The sequence below is a fragment of the Rhamphochromis longiceps genome, linkage group LG20 (genome assembly GCF_057381845.1).
Source record: "Rhamphochromis longiceps isolate RC_006_pf linkage group LG20, R_longiceps_female_GT1.1, whole genome shotgun sequence".
In the NCBI taxonomy this organism is placed as follows: domain Eukaryota; kingdom Metazoa; phylum Chordata; class Actinopteri; order Cichliformes; family Cichlidae; genus Rhamphochromis; species Rhamphochromis longiceps.
In genome coordinates, this window is record NC_140576.1 from 23,816,805 (window position 1) to 23,840,865 (window position 24,061).

The 24,061-nt window shown below is 40.8% G+C and overlaps 1 protein-coding gene across 3 annotated transcripts in view; it reads left to right on the forward strand.

Moving 5' to 3' along the window:
* scube3 (signal peptide, CUB domain, EGF-like 3) overlaps window positions 1-24,061 on the forward strand; it is a 77,848-nt gene that overhangs the window by 16,249 nt on the left and 37,538 nt on the right. For 2 of the 3 annotated variants that reach the window (XM_085394388.1, XM_085394389.1), the window contains exons 2-4: window positions 3,430-3,552; window positions 8,231-8,356; window positions 18,158-18,292. In XM_085394388.1, coding sequence (XP_085250514.1) covers window positions 3,430-3,552; window positions 8,231-8,356; window positions 18,158-18,292 — 384 coding nt within the window. Of the gene's footprint in view, window positions 1-3,429; window positions 3,553-8,230; window positions 8,357-15,200; window positions 15,634-18,157; window positions 18,293-24,061 lie in introns of those variants that run through there. The other variant, XM_085394390.1, reaches the window with a different exon arrangement.

Sequence of the window (24,061 nt, forward strand, 5' to 3'; positions counted from 1 at the left end):
TATCACAACTCTGTCATGTCTAAAGATGACTAAATTTGTAAGTAATTTTGGCAAAAATATCCATTTCATTTTATTTTTCAACTCATAAATTGCCTGGAGGATTTCGAGTACTGTGCATGTGTTGTATAGTTAGTTTTACAGTTTCAGAAGTTAAGGCTGTTGTATTAAAACCCTAAACACACAGCAAGCTGCTGCCTGTCAGTGTCGGTAAAGACATTATATATCACAACATGGCAGTTATGTAACATTTGAGACACTTTTAGCCTAATATCTGCTTCTGCTCTCTCGCACCCAAGTGTAGCCTGGAGAAATAACTGCATCAATTTGAATGCAAATTTGACTTGAGACGAAAGTGTGAGTGTGCAAACCTGTACGCATGTGTGTCCCAAAGTATAAGCGTAAGAGTCGGCAGCATTGCGGACCGGAAAGATAAAGTGAACTGATTCTCCAGATGGGAACATTATATATATATATATATATATATATATATATATATATCTATATCTATATCTCTATCATATCATAGATCCAAACATTATATCTGAACGATTGATTGTTAATTGTTTTTTCAGAACACCAAAGCAGTTTGTCGGATTATGGTATCTCAAAACAAACTTTGTGATGGCCGGGAAGGCCGATCGATCTGGATGCATTTAGAAGTCCAATTGTAGAAAGTCTATGGGAAAATGGCCCTTTTTTTTTTTTTTTTTAAATTAATTAATTTTTATCATGGCCTCAAAATCTAGTTGAATACAGAATGATGTTCACCTTATACATTATGGTTTCCAGAAAGATGATAAAATGATTCATGATTTAGAGACTAACAAATGACTTTTTAAACTTATCAACTGGAAAAACACCAAAAAACAGATCTTCACAAACCAGTGGGTGACTTCATGGTGGCTAGATTAACTTTTTATATACAGACTATACCTGTAACTAGAGGAAAATATTGGAATACTGGATAGTTGGTTTTGGGAAGCTACAGATGGTTGAAACAGATTGTTGAGGGTAGGAGTTGCTAATGATGTATGATGATCCGACATGTCGCTCAGACAGCATAATCCAAGTCTGTGGACTAAACAACATTTTCTCTTGGGATCGGCAAGCAAATGTGCAACAAAAGCATAGCCTGAACCTTTGAATCACAACTCTTTCAATTTAAGTGAGAACAGAATCTCTGAATCTGTGAATACATTCACATAATTGCCTCTTGTTTTAGTCATCTCTGTCCTACAGTTATTGAATTGTGTATCCTCAGGATGCTCATTAAATTACTTTTCATGCTGTTCTGCGATGTTTAAGTAATGACGACCACGACTAAAATACTGAGCAAACCTTGTTTAAACTACTAAATTATTATGTGTTTTTTCTAAAGTTTACTGAATGCTGTCATTGTGGGTATTTAGCTCAAGGCATGTCTGATTCGGTTCATCATCACAGAATCTATAAAGTCTGAATGAGCCCATGAGAGCAGGTACTTGTCTGGAGACTGGCAAACGGACTGGTAATTTAAACAGTGCTTTTCTACTCTCTGTGAACACTCAGACTACAAACCACAATCACACAGCCTTTTAATGCTATATGCACACAGTTGATGGATGCATCAAGGACAATTTGGGGTTCGGTATCTTGCCCGTGGACACTTTGACATGCAAAGTGGAGCAGCCAGGAATCAAACCATTTGCCTTGCAATTGGTAGATGACCCGCCCTATCTCCTGAGCCACAACATCCCTAAATTTCTAGTTAATTTGTGTTTGTGAGTTTTTTGCCTTGTGTATGCTCTGCGCAGTTTGTGTGTACAGTCTTATTAAAGCTAAACTTCAGAAACTATATGCTTGCTTATAGTATGTGCATATGAGACTTTTGTTAGTGGTGGTATTATTGCTGTTAGTGATGTTTGCACGGTGACCATATTGCATTCTGTTTTCTTCTCCACATTTTCCATTCATCTTCCATTTCTGGGAATTCTGCAGTGTCACTGTCCTCCTTTCCAGTGCAGACTTCACATCCTCTAGTAATAGGCAGATATAGCTAAAATGCTAAGCTCAGGGGTTTGGGTTCCTGGTCATTTCCCAGTGGGATCAGCCAGCTCCTGCAGAGGGCTTGTGATAAGAGTGGATATTGGAAGCTATGTAAACCTTGTTAAGCTGCCCTCCCCCTGTGTGAAGGGGGGTAATCCTAAACACCTGGGCTAGTTAACTGGGATTTGGCTGGATTAGGGGCTCCGTGAAGGCCAAACTGATCTTCCTTCTGGTTAAATCCATTTCCATTCTTATCTTTTGCTTTTTCTTCTTTGTAATCCAAACTCTGTTTGGTTGCACAACAGTTAAAATTGCTCTGTACAAAACTATTATCAATGCCAAAAATCAGTTATTCATTCCTGAGCAACAAATAAGTGTAACTGGGTTTGGTTAAACTGGGCTTTGAAAGACTTGTTTAAGTACATCTGAAAACTTGCTTTTTAGCTTAGTAAAGGCTGCGGGTCAAAGCTAGGTGTTTGTGTTGTCTACTGACTTAATGATCCCTGATTTCTTCTTAGCATAATTCTGTCAATGACATTAAATGTTTTAATGGGAACTATTGTGGTTTTTCTTCTACTGTCAAAACAGTAAATGCTCAAAATAAATAATGAGGTCAGCATTATATGTATATAATCCCAAGGAGACCAGAATAATCTTCAGTCTGCTCTGAATGCTCAGTTTCTTACAATGTTTTTTTCTACTCTTGGATCTGAATGATGCCAGCAAGAGCAGATATTCTACAATCATGTCAGCTCTGCCTGTGAATGCAGAAGTGTTTGGAAGTGGCAACCAATCAGAAGAAAGTTTGCTTAAAGGGAGAGGAGCTAGCTTGGCTTGCTTCAGACAGTGAATGAACATGCACTTATGCCCAGCATAAGATGAATAAGAGTTATTTTGAGATGTAAGTCAGCAGCACTACTGTACTATATCTTTCTAAAAGCAATGTGATGCTCAAAAGCCTCAGTTCCACTTCCCTTTAGTACTAATTCACAAATGTTTACATGCTTATACATTAGCATACCTGCTCCTAATCTGTATATTTGCACTGTCTTAGCATGCTGATGTGCTTACATGCAGCCTCACAGAGCTGCTTTGTTGGCTGTCTGGGGATATTTGTGGTTCAGTTGCCAGTGCATCCCAGTTGTTTTCAGGCTCTGAGATGAAGTGTTCATTTAGAGGTTGCTTGAAGCACAAATAATGGTTATTGCCCTACCACATGGTTAAAAGTGTCCCCGCCTTTTTACTAAAGCTTGGTTTGTATTCATTTTAATTGTTTGTGTCTGAGCGCGGCCCATTACATTCAGAAATTGGGGATGTTTTTGTGTGGTATAAATGCAATGCTATCACCAAGAATGTTTTAGCTTCACCATATAATTGGTGTCTCTTATTTTTTTTTTTTTCTAGATGTGGACGAATGTGCAGAGGCACTTGATAACTGCAGCATTGACGCCATCTGCCAGAACACCCTGAAGTCATACAAATGTATCTGCAAGTCAGGCTATAAAGGGGATGGCAAACATTGTGAAGGTAAAAGTGTCATTGCATTAATATGCTTATTTTCAACTGTGACTTGGTGCTTGGGGAGGATTTGTACAATACACTGAAGTAAATGCAATGTTTCGAATGTTAATTTGCTTTACATCTCTGAATGCAAGTCCCTGAGCCAGTGACGGGCGTGATGAGAGCGTATGTCTCAGTTAATATAACTCATTAGTTTAAAGACTTCCTGAAAATGGAGGCAAGACAAGAGAGAGGGCTGCAAATGGAGGGAAGGTGAAAGCCAGGTGCAGAGTGCTCCTTTGTGACAAGATGAAATGAAGCAGTAAATTTCCTACACATGTTAGAGGAGAAAATTAAGATAGCGGCTGAAACGGCAGTCGAAGGCTCTGCCAAGCCGTAAGGGATATTTCCACAGCCGGAGGCAGGCCTTGTAGACTGTCAGACACAAGTCTGTTTTTCTAGCCCTTTTCAATGGGCCCAAAGCCTCCGGATCATTATATCCCACAATTTTTATTACTATTATTACAAAACCGTATTTCAAAGTGCCATTTTTTTTCTCTTACTGTTATTATTCTTTCATTTACTTGACCAAGTGCTTTTCATGGCTTTCTGTCTGTAGGTCATAAAAGTTTGCTTTTATTGAATTTATTGTAAAATATGTGCAAGGTTGGGTTTCCATTGAACTCAAGGTTGATAATACTTGTAAAACAAAATTCAAAAGCAGGAGTACAGTGACTTGTATTGCCGCCTCTTCAATACTTCTTTGCTGCCTGTTGAATGTCATAGTAATTTTTGAGTGCTGCACCAAGTTAACACCTACTTGTGTTGAAAAAGGGCACCAGAAAGCATAAAGACAAGAAAAGTGAAGTATTTTTGATGTTTATGTGGTGATCACACGTGCACATGGTGAGTGCAGAGGCCTCAATCCTACTCATATAAAATCTTGCAGTCAAAAGATCATGCAGGGACGAGTCCAGAATAAACGGAACAAGAGGATAATATCAGCCAAAAATGTATACAGGTTTATTATTTTTTTCCTTAAATTGAAAATTAATTAAATTAGTCTATCACAATAAAAGGCCACTAATTATAACCCCCCCCCCCCCCCCCCCCAACCTGGCAACTTGCCAGCACTGTAACAATCACCTGATAACTTGCTGTCACCAGCATGACACTTACACTGTATTTTATTTTTAATTTAATTTTTTATTTTAGCAATTCCCCAACCAATAAATACACTGCAATACAAATCCACAAGGACACTTATTACATGCACAATTGTTTCCCTAAGCAGTCAGTAGTACAGTTCCTTGGAATTGTTAGTCTGCCTGCCTCACACAAAAGGACGAGATAAATGGTAAAGTGGAAAACTGCACCCAGGACAGAAACAACTTCACTTCTTTCCAAGCATCTGCCAAGACAGCATGCTAACGCTAAGCTAGCCAAGATCCCAGAGTGAGTGGCGGCGCCAGCAGCCAGACCCTTAACTTCAACAGGTAACAACATATCAGGCACCCTCCCTTGCTACCAGTTCACCTTTCTACAGCAGAATCAATGTGGCAGTCACGTTTTTGTGCTGGTTTTCATCTGTACTTTGTGTGGTCAGCTTTGTATTCTACTAAGAAAAAGATTTTAGAAATGTGTGTCCTAATTAGGGATTTGTGTTGGTGTGCGGGGGGTTGTAGAATCAGCTATTTTACAGAGTTACCTGAAAGCAAAGTAACGACCAGTATAACAAATTACTTTTTCCTGGGCGACTGTGGCTCAGGTGGTAGAGCGAGTTGTCTCCTTATTGGAAGGTTGGTGCATTGATGACACTGACTCCTCTAGTGTGCATGCCAAAGTATCCTTGGGCAAGATACTGAACCTCTGAGTTGCTCTCATTGCATTGACCAGACTGTAAGTGTGTGAGCAAATCTTAGAAAGGCATACATTAAAAATTTTGCATGACTGTATGTGTGTGATTGTGTGACTGAGACTTGCAGTAGAAAGGTGCTTAACTAAGTTATGTAATTACAGAGCTCCAACATCAGTTCCTCTAATAATGTCTCTGATTGGAATAGGCGGTGCTCAATTGATCCAGTTTGTGCATAAAAGAGTCAAATCCTTTTATGTGAATGCCTGAGGCAAAATGCCTGAGTTAATGAAGAAAGTTGATAACCAACATGATACCTGTTATCTCTGACTGAAGATGTTTTTTGTTTGTTTTTTAAGGCCTCTAACACAAAGAGACCCTGACTGTGGTGAACTTGGCTTGTAGTATACCCTAATGGTTGTCGGGTGGTTTAAAATGCTATCAGCTACCTTTCAATTAAAAAAGAAAGAAAGTCTAAAGAAAACTTCATATTGGGCGAATTTTAGGTGTTTGGCTGATTGGTCGAGTACTCCTAGCATTTTATCTTAAAGAAGCTGAACTCAACAAAAGCTCTGAAAACATGTGCTTCCTTCTGATCTAACATTTTGGACTTTACAAATGACTTTGCAGCTAAATTCCATAAATTCCAATACTATTTTCCAGTGTTGACTTGCAGACCTAATTTAAATCACCATCAGCTTGACTTAAACACGCTTTATTTTTACTGCGGTTGTAGTGTTGCTTGTTGCTTCACACTCTGTGTTGTAGGTGTAGTTTTCATATGTTGGGCAGTTGTTCACATTTCACTTTAGCTCCTTTACAAAAATAGATTTGTTTTTATTATTATCTTTTTAGTTAGACTTTAGATGTCAGTGGAAGTTAACAATATTTCCTGCCCTCCCTTTTAATGGAAAAATCTATTTATTTAGCACAGCCGGGAGCTTCTGTAGTTTGGAGTCAGAGATCGTTAAGTTGTTCTTGTTACGGGGACTTTTTTCCCTAAGCTTTGTGGAGAAACCGCCACAGTTCCTCTGTGGATTTAAGCTGTCTGAGTCTCTCTCTTCTCGATGTAATCCCAGACTGACTCCGTGATGCTGAGATAACGGCTATGTGGGAATCATACCATCTGTCGCAGGACTCCATGTTCTTCTTGTCACTGAACATGGTTCTTTTGGGTGTCGATATCTCATGCCAATAATCTGATATTGACCTATTACTCTTGCATGATAAAGGCCTACACAGCACTGTGTAAACTTTCAGGTCTTTTAGATATGAATGAAGACAACTTTGGCGCTGACATGGTCAGATGTGCCCAGCTCTGAATAAAAGCTAGTTAGTCGAGGAGAGTCAGTGTTTCATCAACATGTGGTGGGTGTTTCTAGAACAGAGTGAAAAAGTGATGGGTGATCGTGTGCTACGATCGGAGAACGACGCAGACGTGTGGAAAGCGACTAAGCAGAGTGCAGGAGAGTCTCTGTTTTAGTTCCATCCCTCTGCTGTCAAGTCCAATTAAGCCCTGAGAGAGGCAGTCTGAAGCAGGAGCTGAACAACCAGAATCATTGGCCCTAAATGGGACAGTAAGTGCGAAATGGAAGTACTCTGTGTTCTCATCCACCTTGTCTGGGTCTCCTCAGTATGGGCCCCTCAGCCATCATCATAACCATAAAAGACAACTCCACTTAAACTGTCATAGCAGTCTGCAGTCTCTTTATCTTTCTGCCTCCGTCTCATTTCTGTGTCACATTTCTTTAGTTTTTAGCTACTTGAGCTGAAGTTAGGTTGGTTTTATTAGTCATAAGATCAATATTAGCATTTTTCTTTCCCAGTATCGACTAGCAGTGGGTCACTAAAATCAATGCCTTGTCTGATTTCATGAAGATATCTTCCTGGTGACAAAGCAGTTTAACTTGCTCTGATAACTTAATAGTTAGGTATGTGTTTTGTATAAATAGCTACATATTTTGCTGCTGACTTTATACTTTAGGTCATGGTAGAAAGGTTTTTAGTGTCTTGGACTGAACAAAAATGGTTTCTGATGCTTTAACATGTTGCCAGAAATAACATTCCATGAGTAAGAATCAATGTCTTGGCAACTGGAAACTGGCAAATTTTAGGATACTTTGTCATAAAAGCTTAGGCTGTTGGGTTTTAATAAAAGGAAAAATATTAGCAGTCTGTGGCAGATTCCCAGGTTATGTCAGTAGCAGGTGAATCATCCAATTACCACAGCTGATGTCTCTTCCATGTTTAGCTTGAAAGTGCACTTGTGAAAGCAGAGGTGGAACAAAACCAGATGATTTGGGCCCTCTAAAAGTTGACCTGATTGCTTAATTGTGTATGTGTTTATTTTAAGGGAATAATTAATCATTTTTGAACAAGCTTTGTCTAATCTGTGCCAAGAATGATAAAAACATAAAGGTTATACACATGATTGGTTTTGGCTTGACTTTATGTATTAGGCTTATTAGAGCTTTATTGTAAAGAGTGAGGTTGCTACCAGGAAGTCCTTGATCCAGCAGCAGGTGTGGATATTATTGTCTGTAAACCATTACAGGGAGGTTACAGGTTTAGAAAAATGGTGTGGATTTTATTAATTTGGATCTAGTTTGACCAAAAGTTTCCAATTTTCCAGGCTGTACGCTTAGCTCACCACTGCCTGGCTGTATGTTCACAGTGAATGCGCAAATATTAAAGTCATGTCACTCTGCTAAAGTAACCCTCAGCAAAAGAAGACATTTTCGTACTTCTGAAATGTTGAAACGTTTCTTTAATCGTGGTCATACTTTGAAAATCAACTGGTTTGTTATAGCTACATTTCTGAAGCACATTCATGTTGTCATCTTTCTGCAGATGTCGACGAGTGTGCAACTGAATACAATGGCGGCTGCGTCCACGAGTGCATCAACATCCCGGGAAATTACAGGTGCACGTGCTACGACGGCTTTCGCTTGGCGCATGATGGGCACAATTGTCTCGGTGAGTGTATATGTGTGAGTATTTGAAGTGATCTTGTGTGTTGCTTTTTCTCCTACGTGTCACACAATCATGTGGTCAAACACTGTTTCCATAACGGGCTTTTGTCAGAAGAACTTGTATATAATTAGCTACATGTGTCAAATTTCAAGCTAACCATAATTTAACCCGTGTAGTTGCAAAGATCCTTCACTCTGAATGTTTAATGTCCCAGTATGGATGGTATTATGTCTGTCTCAAGGCCAAACTTGGCTCTTATTAGACAGCTGCTTCAGATATTTTTGCCATTCCCTTGTTCACATAGCAGGTAGTTCCACATGTGCTTTCACAAAAGGAAAATGCAGCCCTTATTTATAATATCTCTGATGAAAAGGAGAGAATTTATGAAGAGTTCGACCGTGAGCTGCGAGCTCTGAGTGAGCTGTCAGCCGACATGTTTTCCCATGGTTTCATATTTCACCAAAGTGCCAGTCATGTTGGCCTCACTGAGAATGTATTACATTTAAAAGGTTATGAAATAAAGGAAAACATAGTTTTCTTTCTGCAGCTGGAGCTGCTAAACATAGACATCACACATCCACCTCCATTCCCTCCTTTCCTCTCGCTCCTTTTACCCCATCCACTCATCCTTCGCTCCTTTTGTTTTGATTTGAAATCCCAAAGTGAGACCTCGCTGCTCCTAAGAAATCATCTCCATCTTGGTTACAGCCTCAGCATGATGCATTTCACTTGATGCTGAAAGCCAGCTAGTCCTGTGAGCTGCTGTGATTTTGTTGTGGAGTAAAGTTAGATGTGACTATCACAGCAGAATTCACATTCAGATGAAGCGATGGCAGAAAAACTTATCAGCACCTAACGATTTGCTGTGAAAGAGACTCTGCATGCGGGCACGAAAGGCATCATGCTCGAATCAGCCCCACATTTACTTGATGAACTGCATGTAATGCTGGGATTAAGCTACAATGGAATGGAAAACACTCCCATCTTTAGATCGATAATTAACCTGTCCTGACTTGACGATGCCCTCCTCTTTCCTTCAGTCTTACCGTCTCTCTTTCTCTCTCGCTCTCTGCCTCTTTATCACCCGTGCGCTTGTATTTATCATGTAAAGCCGGGTTATTTTCCAAACCATTTAGTAATGGCATTCAGTTGTGCGTGGATCATTTGGTGTGCCTTGCGTGCAGGTGTGTAATTGCGACACATTGTTTGTGTGGCTGCTGCTGGCGCATCAAACGGAATTGCGTCCATCGATCCCTTTGATATAATTTGTCATAGTGAAACACACACGATCAAACACAGAGAGAGCTTTCAAGTTTCCTTTTTTTTATTATTCTGTTGCTTTATTCTGCTGCCATGTTTTATTTTTGTTTTTTCTCGCAAGTGACCCGTTTGAAAGTGGGCAAAGACTTCTTTGAAAAGCTTGAGATTTGTATCAGAAATTCTCTTGCATTTCTTTGAACGATCTATCAATTATTAAATGAATAAATATATTTTTTTGATCTCAACATAGCCAAGAGGGTTTGAAGACGGACTGAATTGTGTATATGCAGCTGTCAATTGCAAATCTCGGCTCTTGTCTTGAGACCTTAAAGTGCTCTAGAGACTGCTTTTTCTGGAGAATTTAATTCATTCTAATACCCGTGCTCTGCTCTGCTAAGGGAATAATCCTCAGCACAAACAGAGAGAGGAGAGGAAGAGGAATAGCGGAGGTTTCATCTTAAGGCCCCCAGCTTCCTCTTCCAGGTTTAAGCTCCTTTTTGGCCCCTGAGAAAAGATTAGTCCCCTTGGCCCTGGAATGGAGAGCCTAAGCAGCTGGTTCCCAGACGAGGTCAGAGCCTCAGAGCCCTTATAGACCAGATGTGCCCGAGGCCACAGTGGAGGAGACACTCACCTGATCCTCAAAAGTTCACCGTGAGTTTAGAGTCTGAGATCTTTAAGGTGCTCCCTTTGGATTTACCTCATGCTATTCCTCCACAAAGCTCCAGCGATTTGATTTGATGTTTTTGTTTTTCTTCCCATGGTTACAGTGCACTTTAAACTCCCACAGGAGATTTCAGGTCTCTAAGGTTCTTCTGCAGTCAGTAGGCAATGGTGTGTGTGTGTGAGTGTTTGTGCGAGTGTCACCTCAGGGACACCGGTTAGGCAAGCGCACATGCATCCCTGTCAGCGTCTTCTTTGTTTGCTCTCTGGCGCACGTGCCACAGAGCTCCTTGTAATTGGATGTGTTGGCAGCATAATGACATTGGGCGGTGGCAGAAGGCAGCGGAGCATGAAGCAGAACACTGCCTTGTGTGCCTCACTGGGGACGCTCTGGTTTCTGAGGTCTCCCTCGTCTGCCCTAACCCCACAAAGATGTCAGAAAGTCAGCAAGGTGGAAGCGATGCGATATCACAGCGTACTGCTCCTGTCTATCCTGAGTGAGATGCCACTCTTGTATAATTTACCTCAGAGGGAGCTATTGTACCTTCTCAAAAATCACAGGGAGAGTAAGTGAAGCATATAAGAACTCGATTACATCTTTTATAACTGTCACGGCTATTATCTCGCAGAGGTGAGGGAGGGGTGCTTTTTAATCACTGCACCTCTTTCATGGCAAGGCTGTAAAGGATTTCTTGAGTCTGAGGAAAAACAGAGGAATCGGTGTCAATTTAATCCAAAACACACATCCTCTTTACAATGAAAACCAGATGGAGGACCGCTATTAGTTCCCCACTGTAGCACCAGCGTCCCCACATTTATGACTTATGTGTTTTGGTTAAGGTCCTACAGAAACCAAAATGCACTCTTATCTTTGCTAGTTCATTAAACTCTCTCGAGAAGCATAATGCCATGTGTATCAGCATAAATACCCCTTCCTTAAAACCACAAATGATAACGTTTCACTTCTCTCCGGAGCTAATACACCCAAATAATGATATTTCTATTGCTCCCAAGAGTAGGCATGCCACAGTCACATGCATCCCGAGTGTGACTCACTGGGAGAAACAAAGGCAGGCTTGAAATAGACATTACAAATGTTTGACAGAGCACCATCAAACTGCAAAGGATAAGTGTTTGTCATCGTGTTATTTGCTTTTACTCATCATCCTGTTCCATCAGTCCAGAACATGTCCATCCTTCTTTCTGTAGAATTGATTTTTTTTTTTTGTCCAGCTCCACATACTCCCCACACACAGCTTAGCATGCTATGTTCCTTTGATTTTTATTGACCAACACTGATTTGATTTGTATTGATTTGGCAGAGCTCAATTCCTCGGGCAATCTGTAGGGAAATGAATTCCCTTTTACTTTAACCTTCCCCAAAGACGTAGCTTGAACTGTAACACAAAAGCAATGTCATTACAGCCTTGAAAAGAGCTTTTGAAGGACCCTTTTGAAGTAGCAACTGAGGAAAGGTCATGTCATTTAACACTGTTTAGTGTTTTGCTAAAGGCTGTAATTGTGTAGCGATGTTGTTTTCTCCTGCTTTCATAGATGACAGGAAGCATTTCCATCAAACAAAAGTGTCTGAGTCGTCTCCTGGCTGAACCACATCCCCATCTATGTAATCCTTTGGGATCATGCTGCAAGGAAAGCTAATGAAACGGGAGGTTTCAGACTGATGTATTATTGACCAGGTTCTGATGGAAAAAGGTGGTCATCAAAGACCTTCACGCAGATTTGCATTGCAGCCTATTAAATGCTTTCCTTAAGTGCATTGACCACTCTTCCAGTGCAGTGAGGATAACCTCCAAACCCCTGACACTGACATAAAATACTCGACACTAGCTTGGGTTTACTACCACTTTTAACTCCTGAATGTGTAGAAATGAGTCAGGGCAATGATTATCCGTTTAACCCCTCAGTCATGAAACCCAGGGGGCGTTCAGGACCATACGGATACTTCTTGTGCTTAGCACTAACCCTTCTTGACTTCTTGCTGCAGATGCAAATATCCAGCTTTCTCCCCAGCGAGAAGTCACTTTGCTTTTGTTGTGAAACAGACAGATAAGGGCTGGGACGAGAGAGTCTCTCCATAGCTCAGAGGAGCTGGAGTGATGAGCTAAAGGATAGATGTGAGATTGGTGAATTAGCTCTCTCTCTCTCTCTCTCTCTCTCTCTCTCTCTCTCTCTCTCTCTCTCTCTCTCTCTCTCTCTCTCTCTCTCTCTCTCTCTCTCTCTCCATTCTCAGGATTGTTCAGTCCCATCCACCATGAAATGAACAATTCCAGCTGAGCCCACTGGCAGGGCTCTGGGGGGAAACTCAAGCCTGTGATTGGTCTTAGGGATGTAAGCATGCAGCAGACTGGGAGCCATCATGGCAGGGCCTCTTGTCTCCTTGACATAGCAGTGTCCATCCAAACATTTATCCTGAGGTTTTCTTTTTAAAATACTTCCAGACTTGTTTTGGAGGAGCAGACGAACACTGTTAAGCATGAGCTTAGCTCATAGATTTTCATTTAGGAAATAGCTCGGCGGGTGATTGGATCTGAAATCTAAGTCTGTGCTTTGTTTGCAACAATGGTTACCTGGGAGACGGGTGAAGTCAAAACGTTTCTGAATTTAATCATTGCTTTATTAGCGTTGTTTATGTAATGGCATAAAAAAATCAAACCTTGCTGCTGATTTAAGAATGAAATGCTATAGTTAACGGAATTAATTCATGTTTGCTTAGCAGATGTGAATCAGTTAGCTGTATTGAAACAGTGCGTCGGGAGGACAGGAAGAGCTGGAACTAATAAATTGCTCTGCGCTATAAGCGTTTAAGGCTTCCACCCTGTCATGGTCAAACACATTTCTGGTGATTTAAGAGATTGTGTGCTCTGCAGATGAAAGATCAGGACTTCCTGCATTATATCAATTTAGAAAAACTCAGCTGACAGGTGCTGGAGTACTGCTGAATGTGTGCAGCTTCAGCATCTGCGCCTTCAGTTTGTCCTCTCAGACTATGTTCAATACTGGCGTCATGGTCACTGCTAAGTCAAGTGGGTTTATGAATGCGCTGTGCCACTGAAGTCCAGAAGCAACATAGAAAAATAGGAAATCCTGTAATCCTGTTTGAAATGAGAAGGGATCTTGTTTTAATTGAAGCTGGCTGTGGATGTGCCACTCCTTCCCCACTGATGCTCAGTCAAGCCAAGCTGATTTCTGCTCATCTATGAGAGCAGCAAAGTCTGCTCCTGTAGCCCACCAGCTGTTGCTGCCCATCGCTGCACATGGCCCTGTTTTGCTGCCTTTTTAAAAGAGCGCAAGCCAACTCGACTCCTGTGAATGAATTGTGCAAAGAGGCCAATGTCTGTCCATTCATCTCCTTGTCTCTGGTCTTCCTAGACTACAGAGCCAGCTCTGTTTGATTCAGATAGAGGCCAAGGACTGGGATGGATACATGGACAGCCTCACAGATAGCATTTTTTTTTTCCACACTCCTCGCTAGAATAAAAAAAAAAAAGTCTTTGTCAGCAATAATGTTCCAAAAGACACTGAACCTTTAGAAAACGGAGAAGGAAAAGCGTATTTCTTCAAAAAAGGGGGTTCAGGGGTTTCTGTAAAGCAGCCAACATTAGTGATGGGTCGTTCGCGAACGAAATGGCTCTTAGAGCCGGCTCTTTGACGTGAACGACGCGAGCCGGCTCCTTATCGCGAGCCGTCACGTGGGTTTTTTTTTTTTTTTCTTTCTCTCAGCCTCTCTCTCGCACTTTTTTTCCGCTTCACTCTGCACGCGAGCCTTGTGCTTTACGCTGGGCAGAGGGGGGAGGGGCGGTAGTTACACTCAGTAGCACAGGAACAGAGCCAGAGAGAGAGAAAGAGAGGCAGGGACAACAACATTAGAAAGGTATAGTAATCATCCACAACTATTTTCGGTTGCAGATGATAAAGGATTGAGAAAGTTTATTCATGCAGGTCCATATGACAGAGAATATGCATGTTCTTTTAGTTTTCATATTATAATTTATATTTAATTGTGTTGTGGTTTGCAGTGTTGTGTTCTTTTCACTTTAAATTTGTGAAAGGAAAAAGCTGAAAATTTAAATAGTTAAAACTTGAAATGTGAATAGTTGATTTTTGTATTATATGATTTATTTATTACATTTTATGTGGAGTGAATAAATAAAAGTATATTTACGGTGGCCCCTAGAGACAAAGCACATACAAACTTCAAATCACGTACGAACTCTGAAGCATGTACAAACTCCAAAACACGTAAAAACACGTACAAACTCCAAAACACGTAAAAACTCCAAAACACGTAAAAACACGTACAAACTCCGAAGCACGTAAAAACTCAGAAGCATTTAAAAACTCAAAACACGTACAAAAGACAACAGAAGTGCTCCAGGATGCTGGGCGCAGTGTTGAGCCTTTGTTATCTTGTGGCTACACAAGCCAGCAAGTACCAACGACCGGATTTGGTGTGTGGTAATAACAGGTAAATGAACTTTTTTTTAAATTATTTGAATATATATACGAGTGCCTGTGTATAAATACACAAACAATACACACATGCTTTCAATTGTGTAATTTAAGTGATCTAGTAGCTCTGCTTTGGAAGTTCAGTTCATGCTAGAAATGTGTTTTGGAGTTTGTACGTGTTTTGTCTCTAGGGGCCACCGCATATATTTATATATAAACATATATAAATAAAACCACTTGTTTTTACGTTAGTAATTCCTTTTGTGCATAATTTTATATTATTGTTAATAATAAATTAATTAAAGCAACAAAACAACCTGAAGAGCCGGTTCGGAGCCGAAAGAGCCGGCTCTTTTTAGTGAGCCGAACCTAAAGAGCCGGATCTCTAAAAAGAGCCGGAAATCCCATCACTAGCCAACATGTTTACACGACTTTAAAGCTCTGTGCAAGGCCAAATGTTATATATACAGGCAGAGCTATCTGAGAAACCAACGGACATGGCCTCCGCAAACACAACCAATCTCTTAATCTCTCTCAGTTTGAGCCCTCCTTTCTCCTTCGTCTCCTAAAGTGAAGGAGGGATGGAGCGGAGACATGTCTCATTTTTCAGAAGGAAGGCAGCCCTTTTAACTTGATTAAGACTTTTTTTTTCCTGCCCTCTCTAGAGAATTTTTAAAAAATGTTTTAAGTCCAAATAACATGAGCACTTCGCCTGGCCATGCCAGAACCCCTTTCCGCTTGGAAATATTTGCTTTGGACGCCAGCCTTGCCCAGCACACAACACAGGCAATTATGGGAGCTATTTAAACAGGAGAGATCTACCTACAGACGACGCCTCATTTGGAAGGATGAAGGAATCAGGAAATTAAACCTTCATTGATGCGCTGATGGTATGGAAGGAGAATTCCCACAGGTCCTCGGAGACTGGTTGCATATCTCATGGGCATTTTGCTCATGCATCCAGGACTGTTGTGTTTATGTAGCCTTTATATTTCCGAATTTTTGGTAGGTGTGTGTGTGTGTGTTGAAGGAAGAGAGGAAAGGGAAAGAAACAGAAAAAGAGACTTTTGCATATGTTTGGACAAATTTCTCTGTGAGTTGTGAAAGTTTTTTTTTGCTACGTGCTAACAGTTTATCTGCAAAGGCGCAGCTGTAGGTTGCCGGCTGCTTTCGTCAGCTCAAAGGTCTTCCCTCTGTCGCTGCCACTTTCATGATGAAGAGATGAGACCACGAGGTCAACACCAAGCAGCCACACAGTTGAATGAAAGCCTCGCCAAGCTTTTCATAAATTCTCCGTCTTTTACTCTTGAGTTTAAGCCTAAATGTGAACTTTCTTGTAAAGTTTGTTTTTCAGATAACGATGCTTCACCTGGTTGCAGAGTAATGTTTTTACCATCAGTCTTAACTGGTGTGACACATTTGTTTTTTTGTTTTTTTTTGTTTTAGCGGAAAGAGACATTTTTGCTCATGGAATGTGAGGACAGGACAGCACACTTGGCAAGCTGACAAGGTTTATAAGTGCTACCTGCCACTGACCTACTTATAAACCCCAGAAGTTTCCATCTAGTCAGGTGCCACTTTGTTTTTGTACACCAGTGAATCCAAGTCTGTGAGTGGAAATAAAGGAAAAAAGAAAAGTACGTTTAATTTCTAGCTCTTCCCGTACTGAGAATTCCCCAGAAAGGAAACTTAATCCAGAGGCCTTCTCAGACTGGACAAATAGACAGTAAATTAGTTTCGCATGACGGTTTATTAAAAAAAAGGCTTGTATATACAGCAGATTTTTAATGGATTGAGCAGAGGACTGGATAAGGTTCCAGCATGGTCAGTAAAAAGGGACCAGGACCCCATATCTGAGGGAAAGGAAGAATATGGAGTGTCATCTCTACAACTACACCTCAGACACACAGAGGGCGACAGGAGCAAAGCTCTGCTGCACTCCAGGCAAAAATAAGCAGCAAAACATGACACACAAGCACCGTCATTTCATTTGTGTTACTTTTCATTTGTGTTACTTTTCATTTGTTTCTTTTGTCAAGAAGAACAATGAGCCTGGATGGGAGTTGTATATTCAGAAAGAACAGCTGGAAGAGCACAATTTATTACCAATGAAAATAAAGTCAGTAACTCCTGCTTGTGGTCAGTTTCCCTTTCTTTTTGTGAAAAGAAAGGGAAACTGACACCTTTGTAAATGCTTTGCTTTCATATACCCTTGTGGTGCAGCTCCTCCTCACCTCCCCCAATGCAAAACCCCCCCTGCTCTCTACTCTTTCCATCTCTTCTTTTCCTCACCATCCTCCCCCCACCTCATTCCTCCCTTTCTCTGCATTCCTCCCGTCACGGGGCTGACAGACACTCGTCATCAGCAGGTACTCTGGCCCAGGTGGATCAGGTTTCCCAGTTGCCAAGGGATTGTGCTGCATGTGCATTTTTACGGCTTAGTGCCGCACAGTTGGAGGTTTTTAGTGCAAGTCTGCTGTGGTTCCAATGTCAGATAACCATTATGACAGATTCAAACTCCTCAGCTTAAGACAAACTCTTGTATGACATTTGCACTTAAATGATAACCTCAGGTTTTTTGAGAGGATGAAGATGTTTTAATTAAAAATTATATATTTTTAAATTAATTCTTAGATAAAATATGATATATTGTTTAAGCCCTGCTAGTGCTGCATCTGTAGAGATCATTAAAACTGGTACAATCTTCACAATCCCAGTATATCTCAATGTATTGCTTAACTTTTTTCTTTCTCTACATATGACTTTTGAGGCGAATTAAATGTTGTGCTTGTGTTTTTGTCCTCCTCGCCCTTATCATCTGGTGAAAATTGAGATTTGTCTAATACTTTGATTACCACGTACCTACAAACTTTTATTCTAACACAGTAAACAAAGGCAGGGAACATGGTAGATATAAAATGCTAACTATCACCATTCTTACATTGTTACTTTTGACAATTTACTAAAAGCATTTCTGTGGTTCAGTTACAGCCACAGAAAGAGAGCTTCAAGTATGGCAAGAGACACTAGTTGGATAATTACTAAAGCTATATTTGTGAACCGTTTTCCACTGAATGACTATTATGATAAGCCAGAGCTAGTTACAGGGTGACAGTATTACTTCAATCCCTGGAGATAAATGAAAATGTGGGACAGATGAGGCGCATGGCTGTAGACTCTTCATCAGTAAAAAAAATACAGTTAAAATCTGAAATTTCTGTAAAATGTGTTTAGAAGCCTTTCATTTGCACTCTTAAATAGATAATAGTTGTTCACATACATATCATCCATGTTCGAGTTTGTTTATTAAATGGGTAATGATTTTCCCAGATGACTTGAGACAGTTGTTAATCATTGTAATTTTTGGTCTGTCTCAAAGCACTCTTGTTAATTTTGCTTTGTGTCTCCGGGCAGATGTGGATGAGTGCTCTGAAGGCAACGGCGGATGTCAGCAGATATGCGTCAACATGATGGGCAGCTATGAGTGCCGCTGCAGAGAGGGCTTTCTCCTGAGTGACAACCAGCATACCTGTATCCAAAGGCCAAAAGGTTACACACACACGCATGCGCGCATGCACAAACATGTTGTTCAATAGTGAAACGTTGTATATTACCATATGTGGTGACACCTCATGTTAAATGCAAATTTAAAGTTATTTTTGGATGTTGTTAAGCCTCTTTGTGACACGCGATGATGGTGAATTTGAGGCATTTTTAATCATGAGAAAGGAATCAGTCCTGACAGGTCTCAGTGAAAAAGGGTAAGTCAAAGTCTGAAGGGGGAAGAAGAAGAAGGGATAAATCACTTTTTGCTTTTTACACACCCTTTCAAATTGAGCCAATCTAGTGCTTCGCAGCTTTTTAAGGTATCTGTGGCATGAGTGGCTTACGGGGGGGACTGTGAGCACAGAAAACAATTAAAGGTATAGCCTGGGGCTGACACACCTCTTGTTTATAGAGTGTTCATTCCTGTGGGATGGAGACATGACAGAAGAAGATGAGCCAACCAGCTCTGAGGCTTAGTTACCAAACTCAGGGGCACTGCGGACATACATACATTTATAACACCATAGCTCTGTATCAAACAAAGTAATCCAAATGCTAACAGACTTCGTGCAGTTATAGTAAAACTCACAGCAGTGAGTGTTTTTTTGACCTCCAGACTTTATCTTTGGATAGATTAACACAGGGAGTGCTCACACATTGATTTAGCTGTCAGCCCAACAGCTGGTTTGGATACTGTCGGCTTGGGTCTGCTACCAAAGTAGAGAACTAACTCAACTTGAATATAATCTGTGTTGAGCACCCTGCCCCTGTAAAGGGTGACGCACAATTCGGCTGCATGTAGTTACACAAAACGCATACCTGTATTCCAGGGGTATTTATCCAGCTGTCTGAGAGATTCCTTAGTTCTGCCAAACTGGGCTGGGTCTGTGTTGGATCTTTTCTCTCGTTTCCTATGGTTTGCAACAGCACCTTTTATCCAGAAGGTGCAGACAACACGTCCAGCAGGGTCGGTGACCTCCTCGTCCCTCTTCTGTCTCTTGTGAGACGCCTGCCTTTGCTGGGAGTCATTAGATTGTGCTGTTCCTAATTTCCCCGGATGGTGAAATGAGGATCTTGGAAGTCTGGTTTATGAGCTTAGTCTGGCCTAGTGAACTGTCAGTGTTTACATTTCATAAACGTAGTGTTTTTTGAGTGAGGTGAAAAGCCGGATCATGTGTTTCAAAGGCCTACTACTATATAGATGCAGAAACAGACGTGTGAGCAAGTCCGTTCTTGCCCAGCTCTCTTTTCTTTTGTGCTTATTCTTTCTTTCTTTTGTAAATGCACCTCGTTTCTGTCGATCTCCCCTGTTAATATTAATATAGTCTTTATTGCTTACAGATGAGACCCGTTTGGATCTAGAGATTAAAGCTGCCATAAATCTACAAACTTCCGATAGTGATCAGATAGACGCCTAGTCATTGTTTCATTACTTTTGGAAGACAAAGAGACAGAGCAGCTACTCATCTGCTTATTATTACTGCTCTTATTACAACAGTATGTGTCTGTATGAAAATGCAATTGGTGAGGAAGTGACTTTGCCTTGTTACAGAACAAGAACCCCACAGAATTTCAGCAAATTTCACCGTGCTCGTTTACAGAAAAATTACACACGTTGCTCAGGGGGGAAAAAAATGATTGAGAAAATGAAAGCTGATTTAATCACCCAGCCAAGCCAGTTTAAATGCAACCCTCCATCCATTCAGCCAGCCCTTCTCTTAAAGAGCAAAGCCTGGGGTGCAGTTTGCTCATGAGCTTTATTGTTCTCATTAAAAAGACATCAGCTTTCCATTTCTTCCATTAATGGGTCAGGTGTTCCCTGGGTAACTTCTACCAGTTTTTCCAAGGACAGCACAGACCTGGACACTGCAGTGCCTTTTGCTACCGGTCTGTTTCCCCTGCTGGTAGCGAGCCCTTGTTAGCAGTGAGCCTGTGCCAATTAGGCAGCAGGGGTCTGCCAGCCTCTCAGCTAATGACAAGGCTGCTGCTGGTCTGTCTCTTATTAGACCTGCCCCTGCCCCCTCAGCAGGAATAACTATGACCAAGTGAAGGCTCCATCGTCTAGCTGTAACAGTTCATTTATTCTCTCCAAACATTTCTTCCAGTCAAGAAATAAAGCTTTTCAAAGGCCAGCCAAGGTGCTTAGTGGTTGATAGGAATGCCATTTAGGTCAAGAGGGCTCCACTGCTCTGCGTTTGATTTATTATCTCTTTTATATAGGAGGATGACAGGGACGTATGTGCGTGAGATGGGATCCAGCACATTGGAATTCAGGAATCTCAGTCTCAGTCAACCCACTAGGGCTGAACGATTATGGAAAATAATCTAATTGCGATTTTTTTGCCCCAATATTGCGATGCGATATGCGATTATTTTTTAAGGTCTTTGTCTTCTGTATTATTAAACAAAGACAAGCAATACATCATATAGTATGGCCAATACTATATTACATTAATTTTAAACTGTTCTTTCCTGGAAGACAGACCTCTGTTATGATGACATGAGGTGATGCATGAATTGATGACTGACATTTTTATTTAACTTCTTCAATCACAACAGTATATTTGAACATACACAATAGTTTATTTTTAGCTTACAAACATCTGAGCATAAAGTGCTGACAAGGAACCCTGGTGTAAACATTAAAATGAAAGTCAGTGCAATGTGCAGATTGCAGAAATATACATAAAAAAAATCAGTGGCTTTACCACACTCAGTTTTTCGACATCTGTGAACTACTAGACAGTCATTCAATTAAAAAATAATATTAAATAAATAAAACTAATAAATAAAAAATACACACATCTTACTGATCTCTGCAGTCAGTAACATTACACATAAAGTGCAAACATAATAGCAATTGTATAAACACACACACAAACACGCCTTTAAAGTTTAAAGGCGTGAAATTGGACGGTCTAGCCTTCTGATTAGCGTCACCGCTGTCTCGGTGGAGTTTAATAAACTCGGCCGTCTGCTTCTTGCTATCTAAAATATAACCAGACACTGGTGTAAATTCTCGACTGTCTCATACTTCTGTTTAATAAGTTTTCTGTTTGACGTTTAGTCAGCTGTGTGAAAACCAAGGAGGAACCCACCCGGGGGATTAATAAAGTTTTATTTTATCTAATCTAATAACTTTAATCTCAGCCAAACCGATTTACTCACGAACAAACAAAACACTGAAAAAAGCCCAACAATAACATTTTTAGGTTGTCTAAGTGACTTATATATTACGTTTAACCCGAGCAGCGAAACTCCGCGGTGATCTGAAAATGATGTGCCGGGAGTTGTGCCGTTCTCGGCCGCATCAGTAACCCTCGAGCTCCCGGCTAGCTGTCGAGCTGGTGGGTAGCAGACGCCTCTGAAAACGTCGAAGCACTTTTGCAAATATGGGATATCTTGATAAACCGAGCAGATATTTGATGTTTACACAACTACTTTCTCGCCTGAAAATATGTTAAAAGTTTATTTTGTGACCCAGAAAGATTAGTATGAGTAATTTTAAAACTTAGTAGCGGCCGCCATTGCTGGAAACTGGAGTTTGGCTGGGCCGCGCTATGAATTCTGGGATATGGTAGTAATTTGGACAGCCTTCGGCACGTCGCTGTGACGTAATCGGTCTACAAATGCGGCCTCAGGAGGATGCAGCCCATGAATTTGGACATGTCCAGAGTATAATCGCAGCCTTTGCGGTTAGAAAATTGCACTTGATCATGTCGCGATATTATCGCAAATGCGATATATCGTTCAGCCCTACAACCCACACATCCATAATTTCAGCCTCATACATTTCTGAATATCCGGTATGGCAATTACCTTAAGTGCACACTGATGGTTGGTTATGCAAGTCATGTATAGTGCTTTGAGTATTCAGTATATTTATCTTTAGTTCTGAATACAAAAAACAGGATACACGGGATGTGAAAGTTGACTCATCCACTGGTAGGAAATGATTTAGAAACGGTGCAGCACAAGAAGCAAGTTGAACCGACACAAGTTAGCAGGGTGATGTAACTTTGAAAGAGAAAATGAGCCTTCTGAATCCAACGTCTTGTCACTGCCAATCAGTGTGATGACATAAATGTGGTTGACTATGCCATGAAAGCTGCAGAGCGGCAACATGGAGTTTGAAAGTTCTCAGTAGTCTGATGATTAGGTTCCAGAGTGTCTAAAGCTCATTGCGCCGAAAAATTTGATTACATGAGCCCCGAGGCTTTACTGTCACCTTTCACTGCTGAAGGAGACTGTAATAGACTGTTGCACTTAAGTCTTCAAAGTGTTAAATCAGAAACAGATGAACATGCATTACCTCCAAGCAGAGTTTGCACTCAAGAAGAAAATGTATCATCCAAAAATTATCTTGTAATGGAAAAGCGATCATTTAAAAAAAAGAAAAAAGAAATATGGGCCACGTTTACACATTCCATTTCATGTTCCAACATGATTATCAAATCGGCATTTTCCTATATCCTATTAGAAAGAATAACTGAGCAATTTTTTCTAAAAATGTATCTCACAGTCACCTGATTGGTGATGTTTTTTTGTCTACAGTAGAGCTTTTCTGTCCATGAAATGTTTACTTTGCCAGTGGAAACCTCTTCCTATGTTTACAGCTTCCATTAGCTTCCCGGTTTGGCTTTTTCCCTTTGCGCAGCTAATCTCTCTCTCTCTCACGTTTTCTTTCTCAGATTCAAATAGTTACACAATAATCGTCACACACACATACAGACTTGCATGCACAGGAAGGCAGGTTAATAATTTCCAGTTTTATTCCGATAGAGGCACATCCTGGCATGTCCTTTTTTAACATTTAGATGCAGATTGTGGCATGTTGACTTTAGAAGCACTTATGTGCAGGCTAAAACTGCAACACAATAAGGAGTTTTCTGATAAATTAGCTCACGTTCGTAATATTTATATTATATTCTCAGTTAGTGTTCCTCCAGTTTGAAACGAGGCACAGAGTCCTTGAACCCTGTTTTATTGCTTTTGTGTTTACATAAATGGATAAAATAACCCAAGTTCCTGGACTGTAATATCCATTTATCAGGCTGTTTCACATTTTAATTTCATGAAGTAATGCGCTGATAAAGGGCCAGTTTCCATTGTTCCTGTGATGCGATGCTTCTTATTTAAGATTGCAAAGAGAAATTCTTTATGCATCCATTTGTTTTTGTAAAAGGAAAGTTTGTATGCTTTTAATATATGTTTATGTAACAGTGGTTGTCCCATTGTGCAGAAGCCGACACGGTTCTTTCATCATTGCTCTCGTGGATCTCAGTGGGTCTGCCCGCCTGTCTGTGCATTGGCCGCAGAACTGTTTTTACAAGTGCAAAAGTCGCTGCTTCATTGCTCTGCAGCCCAACTGTATAACCAGGCTCTTTTCCTATTCTAGGGAAGTAGAGCAGAGACTTCGAGCTGCACAGATGAAGACATACGGACACTTGTGTGTGTGTGTGTGTGTCTTTCTTTCTGTTCCTTCCCTGTTCGTTCCTTTCTCTTCCTCTGCCTCTTTCCTATATTATCTTCCCACATCTTAGCTATTTGTCCAGACTTTCACAGGACCCATGCCCTTCCTCCCTTCCATCCCCACCCTTTAACAAATATACATCAGTGGCTTGAGCTTCAGCAAATGTTGGCTGCCTTGCCACCGAATTCTTTGAACCTCATTTGAGACGGGCATCCTTTTTCCTCGTGGGTTTGTTGAAGGCCATCTCTAAGCTGGCCAGCCCAGCTCGCTGGTGCGGACTGCCAGAGTGCCAGTGGGGT